We start from the raw sequence: 27,952 nt of genomic DNA on the forward strand, positions 1-27,952 counted from the left end.
TTATCGACAACGTATGAATATCCATTATAAAGCAATTTTCGGCCACCACGTCCTGTCTTAGTGAATTCCATGGTTGAACTCGCAAAAAATAAATTCCATAGTCAAATTTGAATATAGAAAAAAATATATAACCACAAAGCAGTATTAGTAAACTAGGTAACTGTAAATTAAACAAGCAGTTAAATAGTAATTATCGAATTGGTGAAAAGTCAAACTTCATTGAAGAAAAAAATCTTAACTATTATTATTTTTGCTTATATTTATCTTTCGTAATCTTAGCAATATTCGGCATTTTGTCCGTTCGACTTAATGTCTGTTCGGCATTGTGTCTGTTCGTCATTATGTCTGTTCGGCATTCTGTCCATTCGGCTTCCTGGCTTCTGCTTCTTGTCCTTCGACAAAAATGCATTCGGCATCCCGACCGTGTACCTCATACTACTTTGCATTTTATGCACTACCTAGGTCTTATCACCTTGCTATCCAGTCTGTGTCACCAAGGGATTAACCATATCACCATTACACAATGGACTTAGATTGTGATTATGTTGACTTATGCTTATTGCTTACTTATATCAGTCATTATTACAAAAAGAAACACGCTTGTTCATATAAATAATTTAGTTTTACAGATCACTTATTAATGTCAGTCTTATTAATACTAACAATTTCAGGTCTATTAGGTCTATTTTAAATGTATTATCATGTAAACAGAAATTACTAGATTGAATAATGTGTACTACTAAATTTACTTTAACATAATGCAACAAATGTCATAGATGACAAGATATTGTCATGGAAAATTAAGAGATTACACTCCAATATGGCGAGGTGGGCATTGTGATACAAAGCTCTCTCCACCCTTTGCAATGGAGGCATGCTGCACACGGCGATTTCACACCTGTCCATTCCATATTTATAGTACCATGATCAGTACATTACATACAAGAGTGGAGGAAGAGAAAGCCCAATTGATTTCCTCATGTGCATAAGTTCACATCTGAGAGAAGTGAGAAACAAACATTTTATGGAGAGTGTGTGGCAGCACAACACAGGGTGGTGGTAAGGAACACAGTAAAAGCCTGCACGTGTCCCACCAACAATCAAGTGGTGGAAGCTGACACAAGATGAGGAAGTGAGGCAGGAATTTCAAGAGAGTTTTGAGGGCTGTTAGACTGCTAGAGGGAGTGTAAGAATGGTGGAATCACAACAGGATGATGATAGAGTGGGTGGGGAGGTGTTGGCAAAGATATCTGGAAAGAAACCTGACAATAACAAAACCTGGTGATGGAATGTTGAAGTGAAAGAGGCAGTGAAAGCCAAAAAAGATGCAAAAAAGATCTGGGAAAAACATGGACAGCACGAGGATAAGGAAGAGGTAAATAGACATAAGAAACAGGTAAAGAAGGGACTTGCACAAGAAAAGGCAAGAGCACTGGACATCTATGAAGAACTAGCAACTCCTAAGGGGGAGAGAAAAATTCACAGAAGACCGCTCCCATATAAAACAGATTAAGGATGGGAATGGAGTGGTTTTATGCAACGAGGATAAGATAAAATAGAGGTGGAAAGAATACTATGAATACTTGTTGATTGAAAAATCCCCAAAAATTTCTAAATTCTTTGTAGATAGATTCCAGAACCTTGGTACGATAGATACTATCAGCAGGAAGGAAGTAAAGAAGGCACTAAAAAAGATGGAAAATTGTAAAGCAATAGAACTGGATGGAATTCCTGCAGAAGTGTATAAGAGCCTAGGAAAAGAAGGAATAAACAAGCTGGAATGGAGAAAAAGCTTTATTGTGCCTATCTATAAAGAGAAAGGTGACATCCAGGATTGTGCAAACTGTAGAGAAATAAAGCTAATGTCTCACACCATGAGAATCTGGGAAAGAATAATTTATCAAAGAATTCGGGAGGGAAACTTCTGTAGGTGAAGAACTGTTTGGTTTCATGCCAGGAAGAGAAACGACAGATGCAGTGTTTGACATCTGACGGGTGATGGAAAACCACCAGGAAAATCAGAGAGGACTGCACATAGTATTCGTTGATCTGGAAAAGGTATATGATAAGAGTTCCACACCGCACATAGTATTCATTGATCTGGAAAAGGCATATGACAAGAGTTCCACACAAAGAGGTTTGGAGGTGTATGCAAGTAAAGGGAACACCGGACAAGTACATGTGTGTGGTTGGTCAAAGATATGTATGAAGGAACAAAAACACAGGTTGGAAGCAGTCTTGGGTTAACCAAATAGATACCAGTATTGGTTTACATCATGGATATGCTTTAACCATATCTTTTTGACCTGATTATGGATGTGCTACCTCAAGGAATAAGAGATCAATCCTCTTGATGCATGTTGTTTGCTGATAACACGTATCTATGAGGCACCAACAGAGGCGTAGTGGAGTCAAAACTAGAGCAGTTGAGGAAGGTACTGGAAGACAGGATTAAAGATCAGTAGAAAGACGACTAAATACGTTTTAATGAAGATCAAGTCTCCTAAATGAGCATGGATGAGACAAGATCAAACCGAGAAGAAAAATTTGAATATATTGGTTCAACAGTATTTGATGATGCAAATTTGGATGTAGAAGTAACACGGTGCAAGCTGGATGGAAAAATTGAAGAAAGATGTCAGGTGTGCTGTGCGACCGCAAAATCAACATGAAGGTTAAATGAAGATTGTATAAAACAGTAGTGAGACCAGCTTTGATGTATGGAGCAGGAACATGGCCGATAAAGAGAATGCAAAAAAAAAAAAAAAAAAAAAAAAAATTGGATGCAGTAGAGATGAAAATGCTCAAGTGGAAGTGTGGAATGACAAAAATGGACAGGATCAAGAATGAAAGACTAAGATGACTACAAAAGTCGTAGAACTATTAAAGGATGCCCAGAAAAGAAGACTGCAATGGTATGGCCAAGTGATGAGACATATGTAGGGAGGAGACTGATACAGATGGAAGTGCCTGGTGGGAGAGCGAGAGGAAGACTGAAGCGAAGGTGGATGGATGTAATTAACGAAGACCTGCAAGACAATTCATTGTCAGGGGACGATTTGTTTGAACGAGTCAGGTGGAGGAAAGCTGTCAGAGACATCGAATGTAATGAAATATAATATGAGATTAAGGCTTGAAGCCAAGCACTGGAATTCATGGGGTTATTCAGCACCATAACGAATTTGGTTTGAGATGAGTAATTATGGTGATGAATTAAACAAATAAAATAAAGGTGATTTTCAAAATATGATAAAAACCGATATCCCCATCAAAATTACAGCTTCGCATTTCGAGTGTCCAAACAAAAAAAAAACAAATTCTACATACATGCCATACAAATACATACATATACACATAAATATACAGTGCTTATATAAACAACTGCAAGTGTATATTAATATCGAACAAGAGCACAATATTAAATTTCATTAAAAAGGTTAATGTCTCTGATGAATCCAACAATGTTATAACAGCTACATCCAAATCAAGCAGTTCTGTTATATCCCATCCCCACTAACCCATGTCTCTGCCGTGCTGCAGAATACATATGACAATGTATTATAATGTGTTCCACAGTAAGATGAGTCACACTGGATACAGACTGGTGCAGGTACCCCCTCTAAAAGGAAGCAGTGGGTCCATTGAGTATGGCCAATTCTCAGATGACATACTAATCTAGTTTCTACAAAACGATTTTGTTGGAATCCAGATAGCCAATGTTCAATACTTTGTCTGATCTTCCTGTACTTTTTATTGTTGGTCACAAAGGGAAACAACCAACTTGCTTGCCATTATTTTTTATACATAAGCGAACAGTCCATTTCATGTCAGTAATAAGAATATGGTGGAAGAGAATGTCATTTTTAGTAATGACATCTCTTGCTTCATGGTTAGCAAGTTCGCTACCAGCAATACCTACATGGGCAGGGACCCAGCATAAATGGACTAATTTGAATTTGGAAGCAAGCCTATACAACCATTCTTGAATATATTGAATAATTGGATGTTTATGGTTGTATTGCTTAATGGCCATGAGTGCACTATAAGAATCTGAGTATATGGTGAAATTATTACCCTGTAAAGCAGAAACATTCTCAAGTGATTTGGCTAATACAATTAATTCAGCTGTAAAAATAGAGGTATTATTAGAAAGTCTGCCCACACATGAGCTATTTCCATGAACAACAGCACAACCAACACCACTTGATGTCTTTGATCCATCAGAGAATAGTTTAACAGAACCCGATGTATTTGGCCATGATCATGAAAACGAGCCTTCACTTCTTTTTTAACCACAGCTTTTTGGCAAACTGATGGTTCTGGGGTCATCCAAGGAGGCAACTTAGAGCAAAGAATTGCCTTAATTTTTTGGTCTTTAATAGACACACTGTCAATCGCAGCATTAATTCTTACATGAAAAAGCTTGGATGCTCTAGCATTTGCAAAATGCTGTGGATCGTTTTAGTTAAGAATAGATGCTGCAGGGTTTTTTGGGAACCTCTTAAGTTGAACATATACTGCAACCCCAGTTCCTCTCAACGTAAGTCTAGTGCCAGTATATAAACTTTCAATTGGAGATCTCTTAAATGCACCAGAGCGTATTCTTAGACTAGCATGATGAACTACATCCAACTCCTTAAGTTTGCTGGCACATGCTGAAGAGTAGACTTGGCAACCATACTCAAGCTTTCATTTACATAACGAGTCATATAACCGTAAAAGTGACCTCTTAACAGCACCCCAGTTAAAACCTGAGAATACTTTTGAAAATGTTAAGGGACTTCTTTACCTTAATTTTCAAGGAGTCAATATAACTAGCCCATGTTAGTGTCTTATCAAAGAACATTCCAAAAAACTTCACCTCTTCCTCATATGGTATTAGTGTGTCTTTCATTTTAATATTTGAGATGGTTTCCTTTCGAGTACTTCTAGTTAAATGAATTGCCAGTTTTGGAAGGGGAGAACCGAAGGTTATTGTCATCCACCTAATTACTGATTGCATTAATTGACTTTTGCAAGAAATTACAATCTGCAATAGCATCATAACTAGTGACAGAAATGGCAAGATCATCCACAAATAAAGAAACCTCTACTGAAGGCGAGACATTCAACAATGCTGTTCATAGCCACAGCAAATAAGGTGACATTCAATACAGTGCCTTATGGGACGCCTTCCTCCAGCTCAAAAGCATTAGACAAGGTATTTCCAATTCTAACTTTAATATATCTATCACTCTGAAGTGACCTGATGAAATTTAACATACAACCTCGTATTCCCATGTCATGAAGCCGCTTAATAATAACAAAACGCCAAGTAGTATCATAGGTTTTTTCGAGATTGAAGAAGACTCCAATAGTCTGACTGCGTTTTGAGAAACCCTGCTGAATTTGGGTTGATAATCTTAGTAGAGGGTCCAGAGTGGAACGATTTCTCCTAAATCCAAATTGGACAGATAACAAACCATTTTTCTCTAGATGTCACATTAGTAAAAAATTCACCATTTTCTCGAACAATTTGCACACACAACTTGTAAGAGATATTGGCCGATAACTTGTAGGAAGATAAGGATCTTTAAATGGTTTCTTAATGGGAAAAACAATTGCAATCTTCCAAGAAGGGAGACGAATATCAGTTTCCCATATACTGTTAAAGATTTTAAGGAGATAAGACTTAGCCGAATCTGGAAAATTTTCCAGCATCCAATAAAGAATGTTATCATTCCCGGGGAATCAGATGATGACAGAGCTTCCCTTAATTCCCTAAAAGTTACTTGGAATTATAAGATTCACCATTTCTTGAATTTAAATTAAGGGAAATGGTTGAATTCCTAATATTCTGGAGCCTAGTTGAATAGTTCCTAGAACTCGATACTTTGGAAAAATGTTTACTCAGTTTTTCAGCAACTTCCAATGGCTTGGTGTTGTAGCATATTTGCCGCTTAGTTTTCTAATCTTTTTCCAGATCAACCTGGGTGGGGTCTTAGAATTTATGCAATTTATATATATAAAAAAAAAGCCAGGATTCTCTTTTTACTTCTTAAAAACATTTCCTCTGTTTTGCCATAACTCGTTGGTAAACAGATTTTGCTGTTGTAGACTGACTGGATTTATGATGCCTGGAACATTTCCTGATAATTCTCCTCAAATTACCATAGGTTTTATCCCACCATTTAACAGCAGGTCTGTGTGGTTTTCCTTTGGTCTTTGGTATAGAGTTTTCAGTACTGTTCAAAGTACTCATAAGCCTTTACATGGGACTCGAAGGACTCAAATTCCTTGGATAGGTTAATACCTTCTTGAAATTTGACTCAATCTGCTTCCTTTTCCTTCCATTTCATAGGAAAATTCGAAAACACATTTCTCACAAACTTCAGATGAATTGGAAAGTGGTCACTCATGTAAACATTCATCTACAGACCAGTTAAAAACCAAATAAAGTGAAGAAGAGTAAATAATCTAGTCTATAGCACAGTGGTTCCCAACCTTTTCAATTTCAAGGACCAGTCAAGAGAGTAAAAAAAATTCTGCGGACCAGTAAATACATCCAGGCATACACTGGCATTTAATTTGGCCAAATAATCATCAAAAACAACCAAAGGCATAACAAATGCACATATCCTCAACATAATTTATTTATTTTTTAAGCAATTCAAATTTCTGAGCGAGAATGCCATGTAATCATAATGTATATTATATGTCTCACATTAAATAAAGTATATTGATTAAAAACAAAATTCCAAATCAAATGCATGTCATGGTCGTAAAAAAAATGCTACAGTAGAAATTGGAGTCACAGTGACACATTCATGTATTCAATTGTATTGCATGGAACTATCAATACACCAAAATGTAATGTTTCATATTTAACAAATGAAATGAGAAATAGGCCTACATATTTAAACAATAAAAAATACACTTATCCATATCATGCTTCATATTTTACCATTTAAATTTTATATAATTTCATGTTTGTGCAAAACTATTATAATTCATAATTTAACCGATTCTTGAGTGTGTTTAAGACTCAGAAATCCAAGAGGGTCTAAATATAAAGGCAATCAAAAACACTTATTAGACAGCTTAACCAGGGTAGCTAGATTAGTGAGATTTCTTCTGTGCTTGCTTTTTATTAACAGCTACTTACTTGAAATAAAAATATATATAAATTTAGTTTGACAGATTATTATTTTTCTTAGATTATGAATAAAATGATAAGTAACAAGTAAAGCAATTTGGCAGACCAGCAAATCATACACCAAGGACCTGCACCGGTCCAAGGACCATAGGTTGGGAACCACTGCTATGTATAGCAGATGAATCAATCACCTGAGCTGTGTGGAGATTATGATATGTCATAGTACCATCATTAAAAAGTGTAAGATCATTATCATTATTAGTGGATTGTGAGAATTAAAGTCACCTAGTAGCAAAAAAGGAGGAGGAAGTTGATCAATTAAACACTGAATGTCCCCACGAGTGAACAGATTGTGATTTCACAGTCAAAAATAGCCCAGATAGCAATTGCCTGAAGCTGTGTGTTAAGGGGAACAATACAAAGTTGCAATGTTTAGCAAAAACTATTGCGACACCTCCATGGGGACGGTTCCCATCTGTGGGGGACATCTTATAAATCTCTTAGACCCGGATTGTATACTGCATCTCCTAACTTAGTTTCTTGGAGACATACAACCCCTGGATTATGCTCAAGCATAATACTTTTAGAATTTCTGAACGAGTCTTCAGTCCCTTACAGCTCCATTGTAAAATGTTCAGATTGAACTATTATTGCTAGGATCTCCCAAGGGCAATTCTACTGTAATCTATACTATTCCTTTGATTTATTTTCTGTATGGGACTTTATAGGAGTTTCTCTAGATTGTCTTGATATATGAGGCTTATGATTAGATCTGTTATGTTTTTTATTAGCCTTCTGATATGGAGCAGAGTGGACCTCTACACCAATATTCTCAGTATCCAAGGAACTTGATTCCTTGGCCGTTCCTGAGGCAGACGTACCCTCATTGATGGCCTCACTAAGTTCTTACTCTCTTTAGACCTTTGGCTTGTTCTTGTTCCATTTCTTCGTTGCCGATTTCTTGTTGCAGAGATGGGATAGACAAAGGGAAGGCCTCATCAGTTGGAGATGATTCTACTGTGTTAGTAGGCACATCTTCCTTAAAGAGGGGGGCTTCAACCCTAGCAGGCTGAGCGCCTAAAACAGATGATAGGATCTTAGTCTCAGGATTTCTTACTTTTAAACCAGGTACAGGTGCTACATTCTTAGCATAAGTTTCTATCGGAGATAGAGAATTTAAAGCCATAACATATGTCTTAGTTTGACCAATTACTTTCTTAGCATAACTACTGCATTAGCTTTGCATACGCATACAGCTGCCTCTTCATATATATATAGGGTCGGAAACATCGACCCCTCATAGGAGTAGGAAAATATGCAGAAAAATAAGACCATTAGTGTAAAAATACAGTTCAATTAAAAATTAGTACAATATAGTACACTCTCATTACGTAAATCTTTTAATATTCACGCAAGAAAAGCTCACTTTAAAATTTCGATAGAATGTACAATTTAGTACACATGTAAGCCAGTTAGTTATATGAATTATTGTCACTGTACAACCCGGAGTCGTAGTATATCACAATAACCTTCTAAACGTAAACAAAAAAATGCATAATGAAAAGTTTTTGAGATTAGGCCATCCATTACCTGGCACGGCTTCTCGGTCTAAAAACAGCAAGTGCAGTCCTACATTCATTATCCTACACGTTTTGATAATGTCTTTTACGCCTCGTAGTACTGTTTCTTTCAAAATGTTTACCAGATTTTCTGTGAGAGAGAGAGGTGAGAGAGAGAGAGAGAGAGCGAGAGAGAGAGAGAGAGAGAGAATTATATATATATATATATATATATATATATATATATATATATATATATATATATGCGCTCGTGTGTGTGTGCGTGTGTGTGTGTGTGTTAAGAGGGTTGAGCGGATATCCACGCAGGGACCGATGACAGGGGATGGTTTACCCCTTTCACTTTGAAGGTTGTTTATGTTATGACAATAATTTGGGAGAAAAAACTTAGTCTGAAAATAACAAAAAGACTGTCATGTTGTATCCGTTCATTGTCCATTTGTCATGGGCAAGCATACTCCTAGATATAAAAATATCTTTATCGTTCATCATTGGAATAATAACTTATTTCACCATAATTTACGCATTTTCATTGTATGAATAAATAAAATAAAAGAGTCCTGGACTATGAACACGTGAAAAGAGAAAGCAAACACTGATAATAAAACTGAAATCAATGGAATGCGAGTGGAGAAAGTTACTGAAGATATAATCCTGGGAGACAAAGGAGGTTCAAGAATGGCCAGTGTGACATCATATCCTAGTGGACTGTCGCTCACGACATTCTGACGCACGAATGATACCGAGAAATGACGGGATTTCGCAGAGTCCTCTGAGCCAGCACTGAGGTCACGCAAACTAGAGACCCACACAGTCAGATTTCAGAGCTCTATGGTGGTCCCATGTTAAAGACTGATTGGTTTATAAGTGCGCTGATGTTATCAGAAAGCTAACAAAAAGTTCGTTAACTTAAAAAACATTTGCGTTCGTTAACTTAAAAAACATTTGCGTGTGTGAAAGACCCAAGTGAAAAACGTACATAATAGATGGAATCTGCGATGGTTCAAATCTTTTGTACAATAGCCCTATTCGGGGCTCTTGGCATCCACGCTCAAAACACCACCCATCAAAACTGGAATGAAGACGCATCAGCAGCGACGCCCTCAGGCATCCGAGGCAAAGCGACCTTACTTCGTAAATCTAACGAAGAGGAGGAGCCACCGCACAATGTTTCTTCAGCTGCTAATAATACATCTCCAATGATTAATGTTACACTGCAAAGCATTGAATATAATGAAGACAGTGGATATTACTCATATTCAACACCTGCAGTCTCCTTCCAAGAAGACGGATCGAATGTCAATGAAACGGCAAGAAATCCTACCAAATCCACGGATAGAATGACTACAATACGAAATACTGTTGTGAACAATAGCTCAGGAACTCACTCCAGTACAGACACTGACGATCATATCACGGAATTAACCCCCTTTGATACCTTAGCAGGAAAAGCAGCTGCGCAGAACAAGGATGCGTTCCCTCAGGACACTCTAGCCACAGTGGGTAACATAGATACTGAAATGGCAGTCATCACTCCAGGTCCAGCACAAAATAATGTTCCTGATATAAATAAGGAAAAAAACAGGGCTGTAACAGAAATGATCAAACTTACTATAACAGGTAACTCAACTAGAACCACATCTATTGTTGATGTCCACCACAAGACGGTGTCTAACGGCAACGCTGACTCAACTCTTGACCAAGATGTGCCATTGAATGGCTCTCATCATTCCCCAGACACAGATACCTTTGAGGCTTTACGTTTTGACGGTAAGTGAGTGAACTTTATTACGATATATCCTTACAACATTATTGGCAACCACGGGATGGCTGAAGCTACAGTCTCTCTGGCAATATAACTTCCAATAAATCACACTCGGTTCAAGAATGGAAGCTCTAATATCAATGTTAATCACCATCGAACTTCTGCCCAAGCTCACGAAATTAATGGCCACTTACTAACCCAACATCGAGAACAATAAAAGCGTTAATAACAACAACAAACCTCACAATCACATTCTTTTGTTATCTTGAAGATAAGGCAAATAAATGACTCCGAGTAATAATGCACACCAATACAAACGTCACTACATTTCCATAACAATATGACCAAGATAAATATTGGACGTCTATATTAACAGTATTTATCTTGAGAAGACATTTAACAGCACATGTTTTCCTAAATGTTAGTCCCATGCATCTAATGTTCACGTTCTAATTTTCACTGGACGTCTTTCAAATAGTGAATGCCAACCGGTTTTTCTCATGCATGCTACAGTCTGTGTCTTGTTGACCTGCAGTCTCTCTCTGGCTACCCTTTCACCCCGAAGGTTCTCAATCATTAATTCTTTCTACTTTCTTTTAGTGAAAGATTCTTTATATGCAAAGGATGAAAAAAGTTCATTCTATACTAGTCGTGTAGCTACATTACACAATCGGGAGGCTTTGCCCCAAGTGATTTCTTACTGTTTTGCAATATTTGTGATTAATAAAGATAAAACTGCAATGAGCATGATATGCGTCGATGATCATCAACTTCGTTACTAACATCAGATTAAGAAAAAATGATATGGTTGCATTCTCTAACCAATGAATTATTTAACGCGCCAACTTTGTAATAACTCACCATATACATATATATATAATATATATATATATATATATATATATATATATATATATATATCTAATATATATATATATATATATATATATATATATATGTATATATATATATATATATATATATATATATATATATATAGATATATAAATAAAGGTTTTTTTGCCACGAAGGAAAAAAATGAAAAAACGAGTTGGCCGAGTACTTTCGGTCCTATTCGGACCCTTTACTGAGGCATACTGGTTTTACAAAGAACACCATAGTCAAAAAGAAGGCTTAATATACAAACTGACACTACCAAATTAAGCCATAAGGGCGATTTTCACTCTACAGAGAGGAGGAGGAGTCATAGGCTAGCCACACCTTGAAGGATACCCGCGGTAAACAAGTGATTCTTCCAGAAAAACAGTACATTTTGAAAACAACACAGGAGCATATACAATTTAATATCATGAATTTTACACAAATTTTCCCAACAAAAAATTATTATTAATGAAAAGACGAAAGAAAATATAAATATATATATATATATATATATATATATATATATATATATATATATATATATATCGAGCAAGAGAAAGAGGGAGAGAAAATATCGAACAGAGAGAGAGAGAGAGAGAGAGAGAGAGAGAGAGAGAGAGAGAGAGGGAGAGAGAGAGAGAGAGAGAGAGAGAGAGAGAAAAGACAGAGAGAGAGAGAGAGAGAAAGACAGAGAGAGAGAGAGAGAGAGAGAGAGAGAGAGAGAGAGAGAGAGAGAATTAAGAACTATATACATGTGGGACTAATTTATTAGTTGTTCATTTATTTTGAGGTCCTTCATAAACATCTTACAAATATTATGGGTCCAAATGGTACATTCCCAGACTAAGATTTAGGTTGTTTTTATTAGTGATTTGTATAATTGCCGATTCCAGTAAATTTCTTGAAACATAATCATTAGATCTAGCAATTACCGAGGCATCACCCCAATTAATACAATGAGATTTTTCACTCAGATGGATAAAACAGTGCATTTGAAGTCTGGGCTGTTCTAACTGAATACATATGCTGCTTAACCTGAACACATAAATTTTTACTAGACTGACCAACGTAAAACGATGGGCAATCCTTACAAGGAATTTTGTAAATGATGTTGTTATTTGTTACGGACTATTCTTAATTAGCATATCTTTAATGGTATTGTTATAAGAGAACACTACATTAACATTTAATGATTTAAATATTGATTTTATGGTTTCCAAATCCACGAAAATAAGGTAAGCTAAGTACATTTTTAGGGATTTCTTTTTCATTAATAGCAACATTATAAAACTTTTTATGAGCTTTTTGATTAGAACATAAATCAATTAAATGAGGTGGGTAGCAGAGATCGTTTCCTATCTTTTTTATGTATTCTATTTCTTGGTCCAGGTATTGTGGACTCGTGATACGCAAAGTGCGTAGGAACATAGAAGAAAAATTGAAATTTTAATATTAAGATGGTGGCCAGAATAAAAATGTACATATGTTAAATTATTTGTGGGTTTTCTATAAATACTGAATTTGCATTGGAAAGATTCTCTATGTATTAATACATCTAGGAAAGGGATGACATTGTTATTTTCAATTTCAACAGTGAATTTTATGGATGGCACTAAATTATTCAATTTAGACAGTAAATCATTTACATCGATACCACTAGGTAAGACTACTAAGATATCATCGACATATCGGTACCATTTTAAGGGGATAAGTGTGATATATATATATATATATATATATATAGATATATATATATATATATATATTATATATAGAATGCAACCATATAATTTTTTTTAATCTGTTAGTAACGAAGTTTATGATAATCGATGCATATCATGCTCATTGCAGTTTTATCTTTATTAATCACAAATATTGCAAAACAGTAAGAAATCACTTGGGGCAAAGCCTCCCGATTGTGTAATGTAGCTACACGGCTGGCATAGAATGAACTTGTCTCACCCTCTGCATATAAGGAGCCTTTCACTAAAAAAAAAAGTAGAACGAATGACTGAGAACCTTCGGTGTGAAAAAGTAGCTATATAAGTGTGTGTGGGTGTGTATGTATGTATGTGTGATAATTATATATATATATATATATATATATATATATATATATATATATATATATATATATATATAAAATATACATCGAACAAGGTGACAAGAAGATGCAGGCTATCCAAGATGACATTTATTAGCCAACGCGTTTCTTAACAACATCGTTATATCTTCAAGGCTGAGAGAGAAAAACAAACAAATTAGAAATAATTGGAATAAAAATAATGACTATAAGAGTCTTAACAAACTAAAAATATACAATAAAACAAGACAATTCCACTTAAGCAACTGCTATACTACAAGTTGAAAACGGAATGACATGAGAGGGAAAGGAAAGCGGCGGAGAAAACATTTCAAGATAGGTACAATTGGACGGAGGAGGTGTGTGAGTTCGATATGAGAACTAGCTACTTAATAAATAATGACTTTATCCGTACGATATATATATATATATATATATATATATATATATATATATATATATATATATATATATATATATATATATACATACATATAATATATATATATATATATATATATATATATATATATATATATATATCACATATCATGGGACTTTTGAAGACAATTTTGAAGCTAATTTTTAGGGATCCGCATCATACATGAGATATGAAATTACTAATGTAGTACTGCTGCCTCTTTTCCATTGTTTACGTTTATAAAATTTTTAGCTGATTGACACCAGGATCAATAGATCTATTACTCCTGACCGAGACTACCGTCTATACTTTCCAAATCGGCTGAATACGGTAAACTACAGCGCGGGAAAACAATGAACCTTTTCAAAAGTAATGCTTTACTTCACTGTATCTAATAATATTGCATATATTCTCATAATTACTCTTGTATTACAAAATACAAACATAGTGGTCAGGCCCTATATGCATTGGTTAGTTAAAAGATTTTTAGTTCTTCTAGACTAGGCACTCAGCTATAATTTCCAAATCAGTTGATTAAGGATTTTTTTATACTTGCTAAAGAAAGTCGTCCAAATGATCACCTTCCAATTCTGTGATATTTTCATCCTCTTCTCCTTCACCTTCGCATAAGGCATCGTCTTCACTTCCTTACAACGCTTTTTCTAATCCACATTTTTTAAATGCTTCAACTATCAGATTTGTATCTATTTCAGTCAACGATTCTTTCACCCACAAACACAGTAGAGGCAAATTCAGAGCTTTCATCCTCCCTCCTCTCCTACTTGTTTCATTCTCCCCTTCCAAAATCTGTTCAATGGCTAAAGTTGGTATCACACTAGTCATTTCTTGCTCGCGGTTTTGGCCAGCTCATAGCAAAACAGCTGCTTCTCATTCGGTGGTTCACGGCTGCAGCCTACGTGTTTACTCAACGGATATAGCGGCATTACGGTCCAGACCAACGATACTTTTATCTTTCTCTTTTACTTTTATCTTTTAAGTTTATAACTAGAAGATGGGATAAAGAGACCGAGGACAAGAGGTTAGTCTATGGTAATTTGGACTCTCAGAAAAGGAAAATAATTAACACAAGCTTTTATTAAAATGCACTAAAATGTGAAAAGTCTTTTTTTTTTAGTCATCAGGATTTTCTTAAATCTAATCATGTATAGAAAAATATAAAAAAGAAATATATTTCAACATGATTTTATTCAACTTGACTTCTGAACCTGTCTGTCTGTTTGGTCAAAACTTCAATTTTCGACCTATTCCCTTCATCCGGTGGACTTGAAATTTTGCTTGGTTACTCAGTCCAATGACAATACAACCTTACATGATCAGTAGGTCAGCAGTGACCTCTAATGGCCCTACAGTGACTGCTGTATGAAATTCTTTGGATTTTTCACCACTTCTTTGGCTCAGCAGACAGTTACTAAGTCTGCGGATTTTTCAAACCTTTCCCTCGGCAGGATATCAATTTTGTTAGCTATAATCAGATCAGCAAGAATGAACACACAAAATATGAGAATCTAGGGATCAGAACATCCCCCTGTGACTAGGGAACTTCACTGAGATTGTCCAAAGGTGACTGTATGGTTGTGAATCATGTGCAATTAAATCATTGGCCCATTTTTCTTCAACTAGATGTCAATTACTGCAGATGTTTACCTCGACCTTTTGCCTGAATATGTGGCACCAAGGCTAGATGACCTTCAACCAACCATCATTTTCCAGCAAGGTGGTGCATCACCACATTGGAGAACGCATGTTTATGGGTTCCTATCCAACATATTGAGACCGGTGGATTGAAAGGGATGGCCCAATTCCGTGGCCACCTTGTTCACCAGATATCACTACCCTGCACTTCTTTCTGTGGGGTTGTTATACATCCTGTATATCGAACAGAGATATTGAGCACCACTGATATCAAGCAAAAGATCACTGAATGATGGAACTGTTACGGTGAATATGGCAAGAATCGAGTAGTGTCTTGCTGTGCTTCGTGCAACTATTGGTACCCAAATAGAGATGCATTATAAGCAGAAAAAATCATTATCTACTCCTCAGTTTGTAGAAATGGTCACATATCTGTCTGTTCACTTGATTTTGTAATATATTTCTTTAAATTATAAAGATACTTTATGGACACCCTCTATATATCAAATATACGAAATCAACCGTCCACATTCACTAGATGTGTGCAAATGCAAAGGTCCAGGGAACGAATTCTTAAAAATCTGAAATCCCTAATAATTTAGAATTTTTCCCCACAAAAATTATTTTAAAATTTGGGAATGATATTAATATTTTAATTACATATCAAACATATCATGTATGTCGAAAACAACATCTGAATGCGACATATTGTGCTAGGCATAACCAACAGATCTATTTCAAAAATAACTAGGAGCTAATCTAATTAGCGACTGGAGACTGTATTGACCTCATTTACTGGAAACTGTCAATCAGCAATTAGCTTTCATTCTTCTAGACATGCATAACTAGTAAAATCTCAGCATTATAATTTGTACGCATTCCTTAATACACCAACGACCGAGAGTAAAAAAATCTTAGTTTCCTTGTCGCATCGCTGTACAAACTTCCAATTCTTTCTATTTGTGAGTAACCCTCACATCTAGCCCTCCCAAATAGTTGCCTTTATGAGAAGAAACTTGACAATTCCCATGTTAAAAAAAAAAAAAGTCTCGAAATGATGTGTCATTCAGCACATACTTACGTATTTTTGTTTATAATAAAGGTACCCACCAATATTACAAAGTAGAACCTACCATAAGATATATTGCCTCATAATATGTTCAATGAGAAGCATTAATAAATGAATCATTTCATCAAAGCAGAAGACGACCACTCTCATTCGCCTCGATCCGAGAACCCCCTTCAAGGCAACAGTCAAAATGCGGAAACAGAAAATACAACTAATCTCTGCTCATCTTGTCTTTGCGACTCTGAGAAAACGAACGTCTTTTGCAAACATCAGCACGTGCGTCAAGTAAGTATCCAGTTGAAAGTAAGTTTATGAAAATGAGGAGTATTATGAAAAACTATAAATATGGCCTTGGCTATTATTCTTGAAAGGTAGAGAGTTTCAGAATCTCTTGTTGTCATCACCTCAACAGCCACTGTTAACTCTTTCCTTAAAGATAAAATTTGCCTAAGGCACTAGTGGCATGCCGCCTCAAGCCAAACAATTTCCCGAAGTAAATCTACGCAAAACTGTTCAAGATTTCCAAAGTGAATGCAGTGTATACTTTTATTTATGAGAGAGCATTCTTAACCACGTTCAACACTTCTCTTTCACTAACAGTAATAAAGCAACATTCATTTTTTTAAATCAAAATCTCTGCAAAAAACATTGACATTTTTCTTCTTGGCAACAGGGTTCAGTGCACCATCTGGAGCTGCACAGCGGTATGATTCCCAAGACAGCAACATTCCTCAAAATAGCAGACTTTGACAGCGTGAAAATAATGAAAGGCACTTTTGATAATCAAGATCTAGAGCTCCGTAATATACAGTTTACAAATATCAACCAAGTTCAGTTGGTGAAAGAATCTCTACTTTTTGATGCCAAGGCAAGGTGAGACGTGAATGAATTATCTCCATTTTCTCTCCGCTTATTTAGCATCAAAACACAATTACCATTCAGTCCATTCTAGTATTATTTCTGTCACGGTTTGGTCTTTGACCCGGAGTAACTTCTCCAGTTTAGGAGATGGAGAATCGAACATTAATTAGTATGAGAGAAAGAAATTCACATCATGAAAATGCTTGCCATTTACATTTTGTACATGAAGAATATCATACAGCATTATTTCTGGTTTTTGTAAAAAGTCAAAAACATTTAACCAAGGTTTTCACAAAATATGTTATTTGGAACCTCATTTGTCAATTCTAATAATACTACATCCAACACTGTTCTATATCAAGGTCGTTATTGAAAATGTGTGCGGTAACTCGATTCTTCTTCTTCTTCCTGATGGTTTTGTTTTTCCAGGTCAAATCGAGAAGTTGCTGTATCATTCACTGACTGTAACATAACAGAGATCCCAACTGAAACATTCACTCAATACGCCAGAAGTGAAGACCAGAAAAATGACATTGACTTAGAAAACACAAGATTTTTGACACTCCAGATAATAAGGTAAGAGGTATTGGCCTCGTAAAATACACCATAATTATGAAAGAATAAAGATACTTCTAGTTTAACATTTAAAAGTTCATACCTTATTGATAATAGTGTGAAATGTTTCCAATTCATTTAAATCATCCTACGACATCATTCATCAGGTTTTTCTTGACTGACAAAGAGCAAAAATGGGAAGTACATATATGAACTCCCTTTTATGTGCAGTAGTGTGGTAAAAACATTTCCATCTTAAACGACGTTAACTACGGCAGGCCACATTTTATTCTTTTTCTTTAATCATTTTTCTCAGAATATTATCCATTTTATTCTAAATGGCCACTCTCTCCGCAAGACCGGACAGGAAATGCTTATCAGTCTTACCAGGGCACTTCGCAAATGAAATTTACCGTCATCCCTAAACTAATCCATTTTTTCTTAGTAGTCAATGGTATATGATATACAATGCCACAATCTGAACTAACCCGAACCAGGTCTAATATGAACAACTTATGGAGTAGTCTGAAAATTGTTAAAAGACTACAGTATTACTTAACAGTGAAAATATTTTCCCATCTCATTGTTTTAAATTTTGTGCTTCAACTCTTATCTAAAGCTAATAACATTGCGAGGCCAAATTCTGAGATTTTCTCAAGGCCTCATGAAACACTAACACAATGAGAGTAATGAATGAAAATGTTGTTACATACTTTCTGGATAACACTATCGATCATAAAATATATTCTTCATAAACAGGAAATAACCACACAGAGTTCCCATTCACTAAGAATTCAAAAAATCACATATCTTAATCTGAACACGGATAACCTACATAAAGCTGCTATACAATACTGTCTGGTGACCGTTGGCCATAACATGTCAGGAAAGTCTACTTCAACGAGCCAGTCTATCACAGATTGATGTGACTCCCAATTATTTGTTCCCTCCTCCAGGGAGTGAAGGATTCCTGTATAACTTTCTTGCTCTTTAGTTGATCACGTAACTGACTAGATACTTCTACAAATCTTTGCCACAGATGCAACATTTCAACCATACGCAGCTACGCACTCACACAGGCCCGCCTTTTGTACTTCAAAATGTCACACAGTCAAGTAAGTATTTCCTCTTCACTTTTGTCACTTCCTATGAAAACTTGTGTTCAAACATTGACGCTACAAAATTTCCTTTGAGAGAGAGCGGTATTTTTATTCATAGTCAATGCACTTTTAAAAGTATGGACAATTATAAATGAAAATAATGTCATGGTCTCCTGTATGCAGCTGTACTCGACGGTAATGGACTACGGGAGGCCTTTTTCTTAAGTTTGTACTAGCATAAACACGCTCCGCCCCATAGCGTATTACCAACAATGGTTGTATAAATAACCTTTGAAAATATACCTATAGCACACTTGTAGCTATTTGAACGAAGGGTACCTTACAAGCAATTAATACATATACTATACAAGATATGGCCTTACGTTAGGTTTTCTCCCTTCTTAAGGTACACTGCACAAAAGGCACATGTGAAATGAATTTAGGTGAATGGTAACACTGTACACCGTGCCAACGTTGTCTAAATTCCTTCTCACAAAGTGGAGATAATGAATTTGAATGCATAACATTTTTACATCATATTTAGCTAAGACATATATATACAGGTATATTCTATGACTTTGGTAATACGTATTTATGAATACTAAAACAAAGTAACCTATTGGCATCAAGTTTAAGGTATATTCATTTATTACAATGCCCGTTTTTAATACCAATAAACGTCCTAGGAAAAATGCGTCTGTCGTTGCGATAATGTGCAAAATTGACCTGGCCATGCTCACTTTTTATTCCTAACCTTCATTAACACCATGGGCGTCTTCTGCGAAGTCCCCCCCAACTTTTTATTCATGGGTGGGAGGACAACATATCAATTGTCCGCCCCCCCCCCTCTTTTTTTTCTTTTTTTTCTTCCATGTTTTATATAACAGGTACTGGAAATGAAGCTATTTATAGTTATAAAATATATACTCAACACAATTATAAAATATAATAATAAAGAAATAGTTATGCATTTTTTCATTAGGTTCATGGTCAGATTAAATATTCATTCAAATTTTGACTGACGTATCACACTGTTTACATATACAAAGTCGACAAATGCAAGCGCTTGCAGCAGCTGCCTGTGATTTTATCACCTTTCTTGCGTCTGAAGCATTTAATTTTCCTATGAGCCAATTTTTTGTTCTACAAATATATTAGGTTTTAAAGTTAAAACTAGCAAAATGGTACACTGAAAATAGAATGGTTCTCTTTGGAAGCTACACTATCGCTAGGCTAAAGGCAATACGCGATACAGATACACTGCTGGACATGCTTCTTCCAGCATATAAAACATTCACCACAATGTCTTAATAATGCTCTTCAAGGTTCAAAAGTCCCAGTTAATGGAATGCTTGCTGCTGTCAAAAGCATCTGCAGAAGATCTCAAATTCCCCCGTACAAACAAGTTTAAGGACATTTTTCAAGTTCCACAAGAGATAATTGAAGTGTGTGAACTGGAACTAGTGACTCTCCCTCTCAAGCATAAGATTCCAAAGAGGCTTGATGATGTTGTGCAAGGAGAGTTCTTCGTTTGCAATCTCTATGGACCCATTCTGTTATTCTTTTTTGTCCATCTATTATCAAACATACTCATTAAATGTCCTGCCCACGCCCATTTCTTTTTCTTATTTGTTGTTAAAATATCCTCTACTTTAGTTTGCTCTCGTGTCCATGTTGCTCTTTTTCTGTCTCACAGTGTTATTCCCATCATTATTCTTTCCATAGCTTTTTGAGTTAAACTAGCTTATGTTCCAAGGCTTTAGTAAGGCTCGAAGTTTCTGATACATAAGTTACTGGTAAGACCATCTTTTTAAATATTTTTTTTTTAGAGAAAGTGGTATTTTATTTTTCATAATCCCATTTTGTTTACCAAAATCTCTCCATTCCATGCTTATCCTTCTTTTAATTTCGGTCTCATGCCCTAGGGATACACTTACTGTCTGTCCTATATACGTATATTCATCAACAAACTCTAGAGGTTCGTCCATAACCCTTATTTGTTTTCTCTGCATTTTCATTGAACATTATATTAGTTTTACTCATATTAATTTTCAGTACTACATTTCTGTTTCCTCTATTCAAATCTTCCGTCATCTTTTGTAATTCCTCCCTTGATTCACCTGATCTACACGAATGTGGTCAGTTGTTGAATACCCGCTTCTAAAACCTACCTGCTCTCTTGGTTGATTAAAGTCTAGCAGTCTTTCTATTCGGCCTAATACGTTCTTTGTTAATATTTTATTTATTACTGAGAGTAAACTTACTGGGCGTTAATTTTTCAGGTCTTTTGTGCCTCCCTTTTTGTGAATTAATATGATGATAAAGTTTTTCCAGGCTGTAGGTATAAAGCATTGTTGTAAACATTTTGTGTAAAGTTCAGCGAGTTTTACTATTATGAAATCACCTCCATCTATAATAATTAAAAAAAAAAAAAATTGTTAGGCCATCTTCTCCTGCTGCTTTGTTTCTTTCCATGCCTTTTAATGTTTTCTTTACTTCTCCTGCTGTTACTTTTGGTACCGGCTCCGGTGTTTCATTATTTCTATCGACAAAGTTATTTCCTATATCACTATTGTACAGCATTGTATAGAAATTCTCAGCAATTTTTACCATTCCCCTAACCTTATTGCACGTGCCTTTTATGCAGTGTACCTTAAGAAGGGAGAAAACGTAATGCCATAAGGCCATATCTTGTAATATATGCATTAATTGCTTATAAAGTACCCTTCGTTCAAACAGCTACAAATGCGCAATAGGTATACTTCAAAGATTATTTATGCAATTGTTGTTGGTAATACGCTAAGGGGGCGGAGTGTGTTTATACTAGTACCAACAAACTTCAGAAAAATGCGACCGGCAGACCCCACCAGAAAGTGAAGAAAAGTTCCACTTCATTCTGCGGAGATTTGGCAAAACTATTATAGCATTTAGAATAAAAAAAATTCCACTAATGCAAATTCTAATATGGTCTGCTTGCAGGTGAAAGTTATGGAAGAGCACAGTTTTCATGTGGATGTCTATGAAGACTGGGTCATGGAAAGCAACCACCTTCCTAAGCTGATGCCCCACACCATCTGCCTTCGCAGCCAAATGCTGGTTATCTTTTCAAACAACGTTTTCACGGCCATTGAAAACAGATCACTGGAAATCGCCTCTAATACCCAAGTAAGTATGGCTAAGTTCAAAATACGTTTCAAAGTGACTTTCATATCGGTAAGACAGCGTCTCCTGTATTAAAAAATTTGGTCTTCTCAAAATATGCAAACAATACAGTCACCATTACTTTCCTTGCAACTACTCCTAACATGGTCAGTTATATTTTTGAACGATGCCAGCAAACTGAAGCATGCTGCCAACAATTTTTCATATTTCGATCAAAGGAATTGTAGTTGAAAGATGGTTCAAATAAAGAGAAAAAGTATCTTTAGGAAGAAACTAACGCAAAATATTGATCTACAGTAAATACATCACCAGGACTAGCTGAGAGTTTTGGCTTGAAGTGTGTCTTAAGGTAGGTTTACACCTACGCACTTTGGTGTTACGGGCAGTTATGGCGTGGGTCCGCAAGAAGCCGCCAGAAAATTGACGCAATGTGAGTCAAAATGGTCGTTATTGGGCGGCATGCTGCGGACCCGTGCGTTGTGTTATGGGCATGTTATGGCGTGTTGTTGCGGTGACGTTCCAGTGTCTGGCGCAGTGTTACAGCGTTGTGCTGTTTTATGGTGCAGGTTCATATGCCGTGGCACACCCTCTTGTGGCTTTGTTACTCCGTGTAGCGGTGTGTTGCGTGTGGCTTGCAGTGTTGTTGCAGTGCGCGAGCACATGTGCATGAGACAATACGTGGAACGTTGCATGATTGTTGCACATGCACCTCAACCTGGCCGCCAACCTCACATGATACATACTACACCCACCTCTTAAAAATAAGAGCCTTCCCCCCAAACCTCACATGATACATACACCCACCTCTCAAAAATGTGAACCCCCAACCTCACATGTTACATACACCCACTTCTCAAAAGTAAGAGGCCCCTCCCCCCACCTCGCATGATACATATACCCACCTCTCAAAAATAATACCCCCCCACAACCTCACATGATACATTTACCCACCTCTCAAAAATAATACCCCCCCCAACCTCACATGATACATTTACCCACCTCTCAAAAATAAGAGCAGGATATAAAAAAACCACTGCTTCTAAAAGTAAAGGGGGATGGTACTGAGTACTCAATGAGGGCATTCCTAATCCTCTCTCTCTCTCGAACTTGGGAATTCCAAATGAGAAGCAAATGATGGACATAACAAAAATACTTACTAAAACATGAAAAGCATAGAATGTAAGAAAATGAAGTTGTGACTTATTTTATATCATAACATTTTCAACTGCAAATATCATATATTATCTACTGAAGTTAATATGTCTTTAGTCTGTTACTGATTTTTCATTGTTACCCTATTAATAACCATGTCCAGTCAATGTTAATTATTGTTTCATTATCATTTGTATGTGTTCATGTTCATTTGATCATGTTCTCAATATTATATTATTGTTCTTTACCTTGTATGTTATCAAATCATTAGATGGCCCTATTTATTTCATGTTACATTTCATTCTATAGTTCAAGTTATTTTCCGAGTTCTATTTATTTCATATTTCATTTTTCAGATATCATATTTCATGTTATATTTCCTGTTATATTTCTTCATGTTATTATTCTATTTTATTATTCAATTTCATTTTACCCAATCATATCATCATATATATTGTCATGACATAAATTGAGCATAAATAAGGAAAATGTAAACGCAAGTCAATATTTCAACATATTTATTACAAAAAGAAACATTATGAATGGTATAAAATATACAAAAACATTTATTATTAGGAAAAAAATTGTGTATTTATTTATACATTGTGTTCTTGTATCACTCCGTTGTGTCAGGGTCATTGTCCTCCTATTCACGCAGCACGCATGCCGCACGCACCGCAACATGTGCACGGCATGTATTAATCGTGTATGAAGGGCACCGCACAGGCGCCGCATGCCGCCGTAACATCACACCGTAACACTCCCTCATGGGAGGTATGAACCCGCACCGGGCTGCTCATGGTGCGGTGTTGCGCGGCACTGTGCAGACCTGTGTGGGTTCCAACCTCTTTTGTTGCACACCACTTACGGTTTCGTGCAACTTCATCAGGCCGCCAGATGGCCCACAAGATTTTGAAAAACTTTAAAAACCCGACGGCTCCGTACGACTTTTGGCCGACTTTGGTGGACTGCGCCAGACACCGCCCTTACCTTTGGGTGCACTTTCTGGCGGCTTCTTGCAGACCCACGCCATAACTGCCCGTAACACAAAAGTGCGTAGGTGTAAACCTACCTTTAGTCTTTTATGCCTATTTGTTACAAGGAAATGCGAAATACAACTGTCGTGCAGCGATGTTTTAACTTACCGACTTTTCAAAACTCTGGGATAAAAATTCTACTGGAATCCTTCAAAACTAGAAATGGAAATATTTCGACTGATGCCGACGGGCTTTCGACCCAGGGTCAGGAGAGATATGCGTTCAGCACTAACCTTTGTTGCACAGCTGTGTGTGGTCAGCACTGCAACTATTTCTCCTCCCCATCTGGTTTAAAGCCCGTCAAAAGAATGAGAAACTCTTGAGTTTCCTGTTCAAATTTCCGCAGGATTTCAGAGAACCTATAATCCAAAATTAGTAGGAAATAAAGAAGAGTTCAGAGTACAGAAATTCTTTCAATAACAACAAACATCACACTCCACTTTCCTACAGTAGTCCTTATGATATACAATGTAAGTCATCTCAAACTACATTAATCTTAGATCGTCCTTTAGGACAACACCGTTTGAGGCCCTGATATATCTTACATCATGTTTGAAGAACTTTTTCACCTTTAAAATTTTCTGCGGAATAAGGACCTAGCCTAGCAAATATATCAAGCAGCAAATGTCAGCTTATTACTTGAATTTCGAATCTTGTCACTGCATATAGTCAAACTGATCATTACCTTCCTTCAACTATTTAAATACGTTTACACGTATTCATTTGACACATCCTTTTCATAAATTATCAATAAATAAATAAGAACTAACTTCACAGGCATAATTTAGTTGCCAACGTTCAATGGAAAATTATTTTAAACACTAAGTTTAACAGTAGCCAGGACTGAGACACAAGATCTAATTTAAGGCATCAATACAATAGTTAAACTTCCGAATCATCTACAATGTTATTCGTGTGTCCTATGCGTTACCTACTGTGAAAAAGCAAGAAATGTCAGGAGAATTTTAGACTTGTTTGAAAGCTTACTGTACTCATATAACTTTGTATGCTACTCTAGGTTAGGTATGTAAATATAATATTATCATTAACAATAATCACTAATTATACAAAATCTTCCATAAACAGGTACTGTTTGAGTTCAATCGTGTATTCTACCTAGGAAGCGAAGCACTGGTAGGAATAACACCAACAGGACGTGGGTCCAATCTGGTGTTCATGAACAACACAGTATTCAAACTTGGGTCCAAATCTCTTCTCATAAGTAACAGATATCCTCTCCATGAGCGAAAAATTCTGGACAACAACTTTAACATCCTGTGTGAGTGTCAAATAAAGGAAAAGTTTCTCCCATTCATGGATATAAGTCACCTCAGCAGTCATCACGACAATCTGACCTACAGGAAACTAATGGAAAGTTCTTCATGCAGGAGATACGCTGCTTCTAATATATATAACAACATTGAAGAGTACCTGACAAATAACTGCGCTCCAGTGCCCTTGCCTATAATAGTGTCAGCAGCTGCTGTTGTGACAGTTGTCATAATAACCATAATCGTTTGCATTGTATGCACAAAACGCGCTGAAAAAGCCAAGGAAGAGGCCAATTATTTAGGTGAGTGCTGCTACTCTCACAGTTTCTCAACACTGAACTCTGGCAATCCGGCGAGTATGTCCTCACCTTTCTCAGCATGCAGCTCATGGGAGAGATCAAAGCAATTACAACCTTGGGTGATTGCAGTGCCCGAGGTGAAGACTTACCAAGAAACGGAAGTAAATGTACGATACGAACAAACGGACCCACTGAATGCTAGCTTGAGAGGTTCCTATCAAGAGCCAACCATTGATTTTCAACAAAGAGCTGGTGTACGGGCTTCATGTCCATTCAACTGATATCACTATCAATTTTTCTCAAGAAATAATTGCACGCTGGTACTTTCTGACCCAGATTAATTTTGTGGATGTTAAAAAAGAAAAGAAAAAGAACTTAATACAAATTTACCATAACAGAAAATACATGTGGAAAACACATGAAGGAAAAATATAACTTCTGTATTTAAAAATGGATGGTCATTATTTTCAAATACCAAACAAAATTATACGAATCAATGTTTACACTGAATTCAAATGCGCCAATTTCAAAGTTTTTTCGGCAAAACATGCAGGAGTGACATTCAGATCGAGCTAAGTACTACCATCATTGCCCTTTATAGAAAATGTTTCCAGGAGGATACCAGCTGTAAGACTACTGAGGAATAAAGTACTTTGACTTTTGTAAATTTGCACTGTATGTATTGTAAGTCTTTTTTTCATTTATAGTTATGTTGGTTTTCTCTCCTGTCTAACGTGCAGAGTGGTCAGAAATTAAGCAGACTGAGACACTGTCACCTGGACATGGTAGTAAATTTAAAAAAGAAAAATTAATTTTGAGTGTACATTTGAAATCAAGACAGGATAGTATGCTGCATTCCTCTTTTCTATATCTGTGGGCAGAAGGCACAGTGGAGACTTGAAAAATGCTGGAAAGGAAGCTAAAGATAGAGGAGAGCAATTGCAAATGATAGTTACGATATGGACATCCACTGTAATTGACAATTAGTACGTACATGGAATGGAATTAATCTCCTGATAAACTGACAATGATGTGCGAGAAAAGACTTAAGGGGACTGAGGAGGGAACAAAATATACTTGTGATGTGAAGACAGGGGAAACAGAGTAGTTGATTGCTTTGCTAACTTCAGATTACGATTCTGACAAAATTCCTCCCGGTCTCCTGGCAAAGCATGACAAGGAGCTCAGTAAATATAATTTTAAACGACACTCAACGACACTTTTGAGCGTCCCAAACATGTGACTTTGAGATGACAATCACCAATGACCAATGTCTGCGAAGCTTCAGAACTGGTCTTGCAGCAGGAAGCAAATCTGAACCCATCAATTCAAGTACATACAAATGAAGCTTCCTAAAAGACGAGGTAGAAAACACAACTTTGGCATTAATACTGGTGTCACAAAAAATAAACTGCTAATCAACCAATACAAAAATGCAAATTGAAGGATGCGATATAAACCACAAAGAAAATAAACTGCAGTATTTACTGCTCAATGGGAAGAGCTGTACGAAGAGAAGAAAATACCAAAATGAAGAAGATACTGAAACGAAGGCAATAGAAGTAAAAAGATTTCCTGGGTGCAACTCTGCTCAGCTATGACGAATGATGGTACGTATGCACTACCGAGAACATACTTTCATATGCAAATTATATCAGTGATAATTACTGAATTGACAAAAGTTATGTTTTACGAATTTCATTATTTGTAAGTGAATAATGTATTTGGTTAATTGTCCTCCTTCCACCGAAATACTGAGGATTACCTCAAACTTTTGAGGTGTGATAATGTATTAAGAAATATGTATTAAATCACTTTTACTGAAATTAATTAGATATTTTGATAACTTCGTTTTATTTATTAGCCAAAAAAACATTTTTCAAGGTGTGACGATATCCTTCCCGGACGTAAACAAACAACCACCAATATT

The 27,952-nt window shown here is 36.2% G+C and overlaps 2 protein-coding genes across 12 annotated transcripts in view; one reads left to right on the forward strand and one right to left on the reverse strand.

Annotated features, from left to right (window-relative positions):
• LOC135224515 (E3 ubiquitin-protein ligase MYCBP2-like) overlaps positions 1 to 27,952 on the reverse strand; it is a 1,655,355-nt gene that overhangs the window by 541,201 nt on the left and 1,086,202 nt on the right. The gene's annotated exons all lie outside the window — the stretch shown is intronic.
• On the forward strand, positions 9,407 to 27,868 carry LOC135224512 (uncharacterized). The gene is made up of 7 exons (XM_064263555.1): positions 9,407 to 10,482; positions 16,719 to 16,870; positions 17,259 to 17,458; positions 17,876 to 18,022; positions 19,041 to 19,116; positions 22,081 to 22,266; positions 25,539 to 27,868. Exons 1-7 carry the CDS (start codon positions 9,699 to 9,701, stop codon positions 26,301 to 26,303), a joined length of 2,310 nt encoding a protein of 769 aa, XP_064119625.1. The 5' UTR covers positions 9,407 to 9,698; the 3' UTR covers positions 26,304 to 27,868.

Source organism: Macrobrachium nipponense, chromosome 12 (genome assembly GCF_015104395.2).
Source record: "Macrobrachium nipponense isolate FS-2020 chromosome 12, ASM1510439v2, whole genome shotgun sequence".
Taxonomy (NCBI): Eukaryota; Metazoa; Arthropoda; class Malacostraca; order Decapoda; family Palaemonidae; genus Macrobrachium; species Macrobrachium nipponense.

Bases quoted from the DNA above. Each gene is read 5' to 3' on its own strand.
- LOC135224512 (XM_064263555.1), top strand. From the start codon at position 9,699: ATGGAATCTGCGATGGTTCAAATCTTTTGTACAATAGCCCTATTCGGG. The intron at 16,871-17,258 runs GTAAGTATCCAG...TCTTGGCAACAG, and splicing joins AACATCAGCACGTGCGTCAA to GGTTCAGTGCACCATCTGGA. The intron at 17,459-17,875 runs GTGAGACGTGAA...TTGTTTTTCCAG, and splicing joins CTTTTTGATGCCAAGGCAAG to GTCAAATCGAGAAGTTGCTG.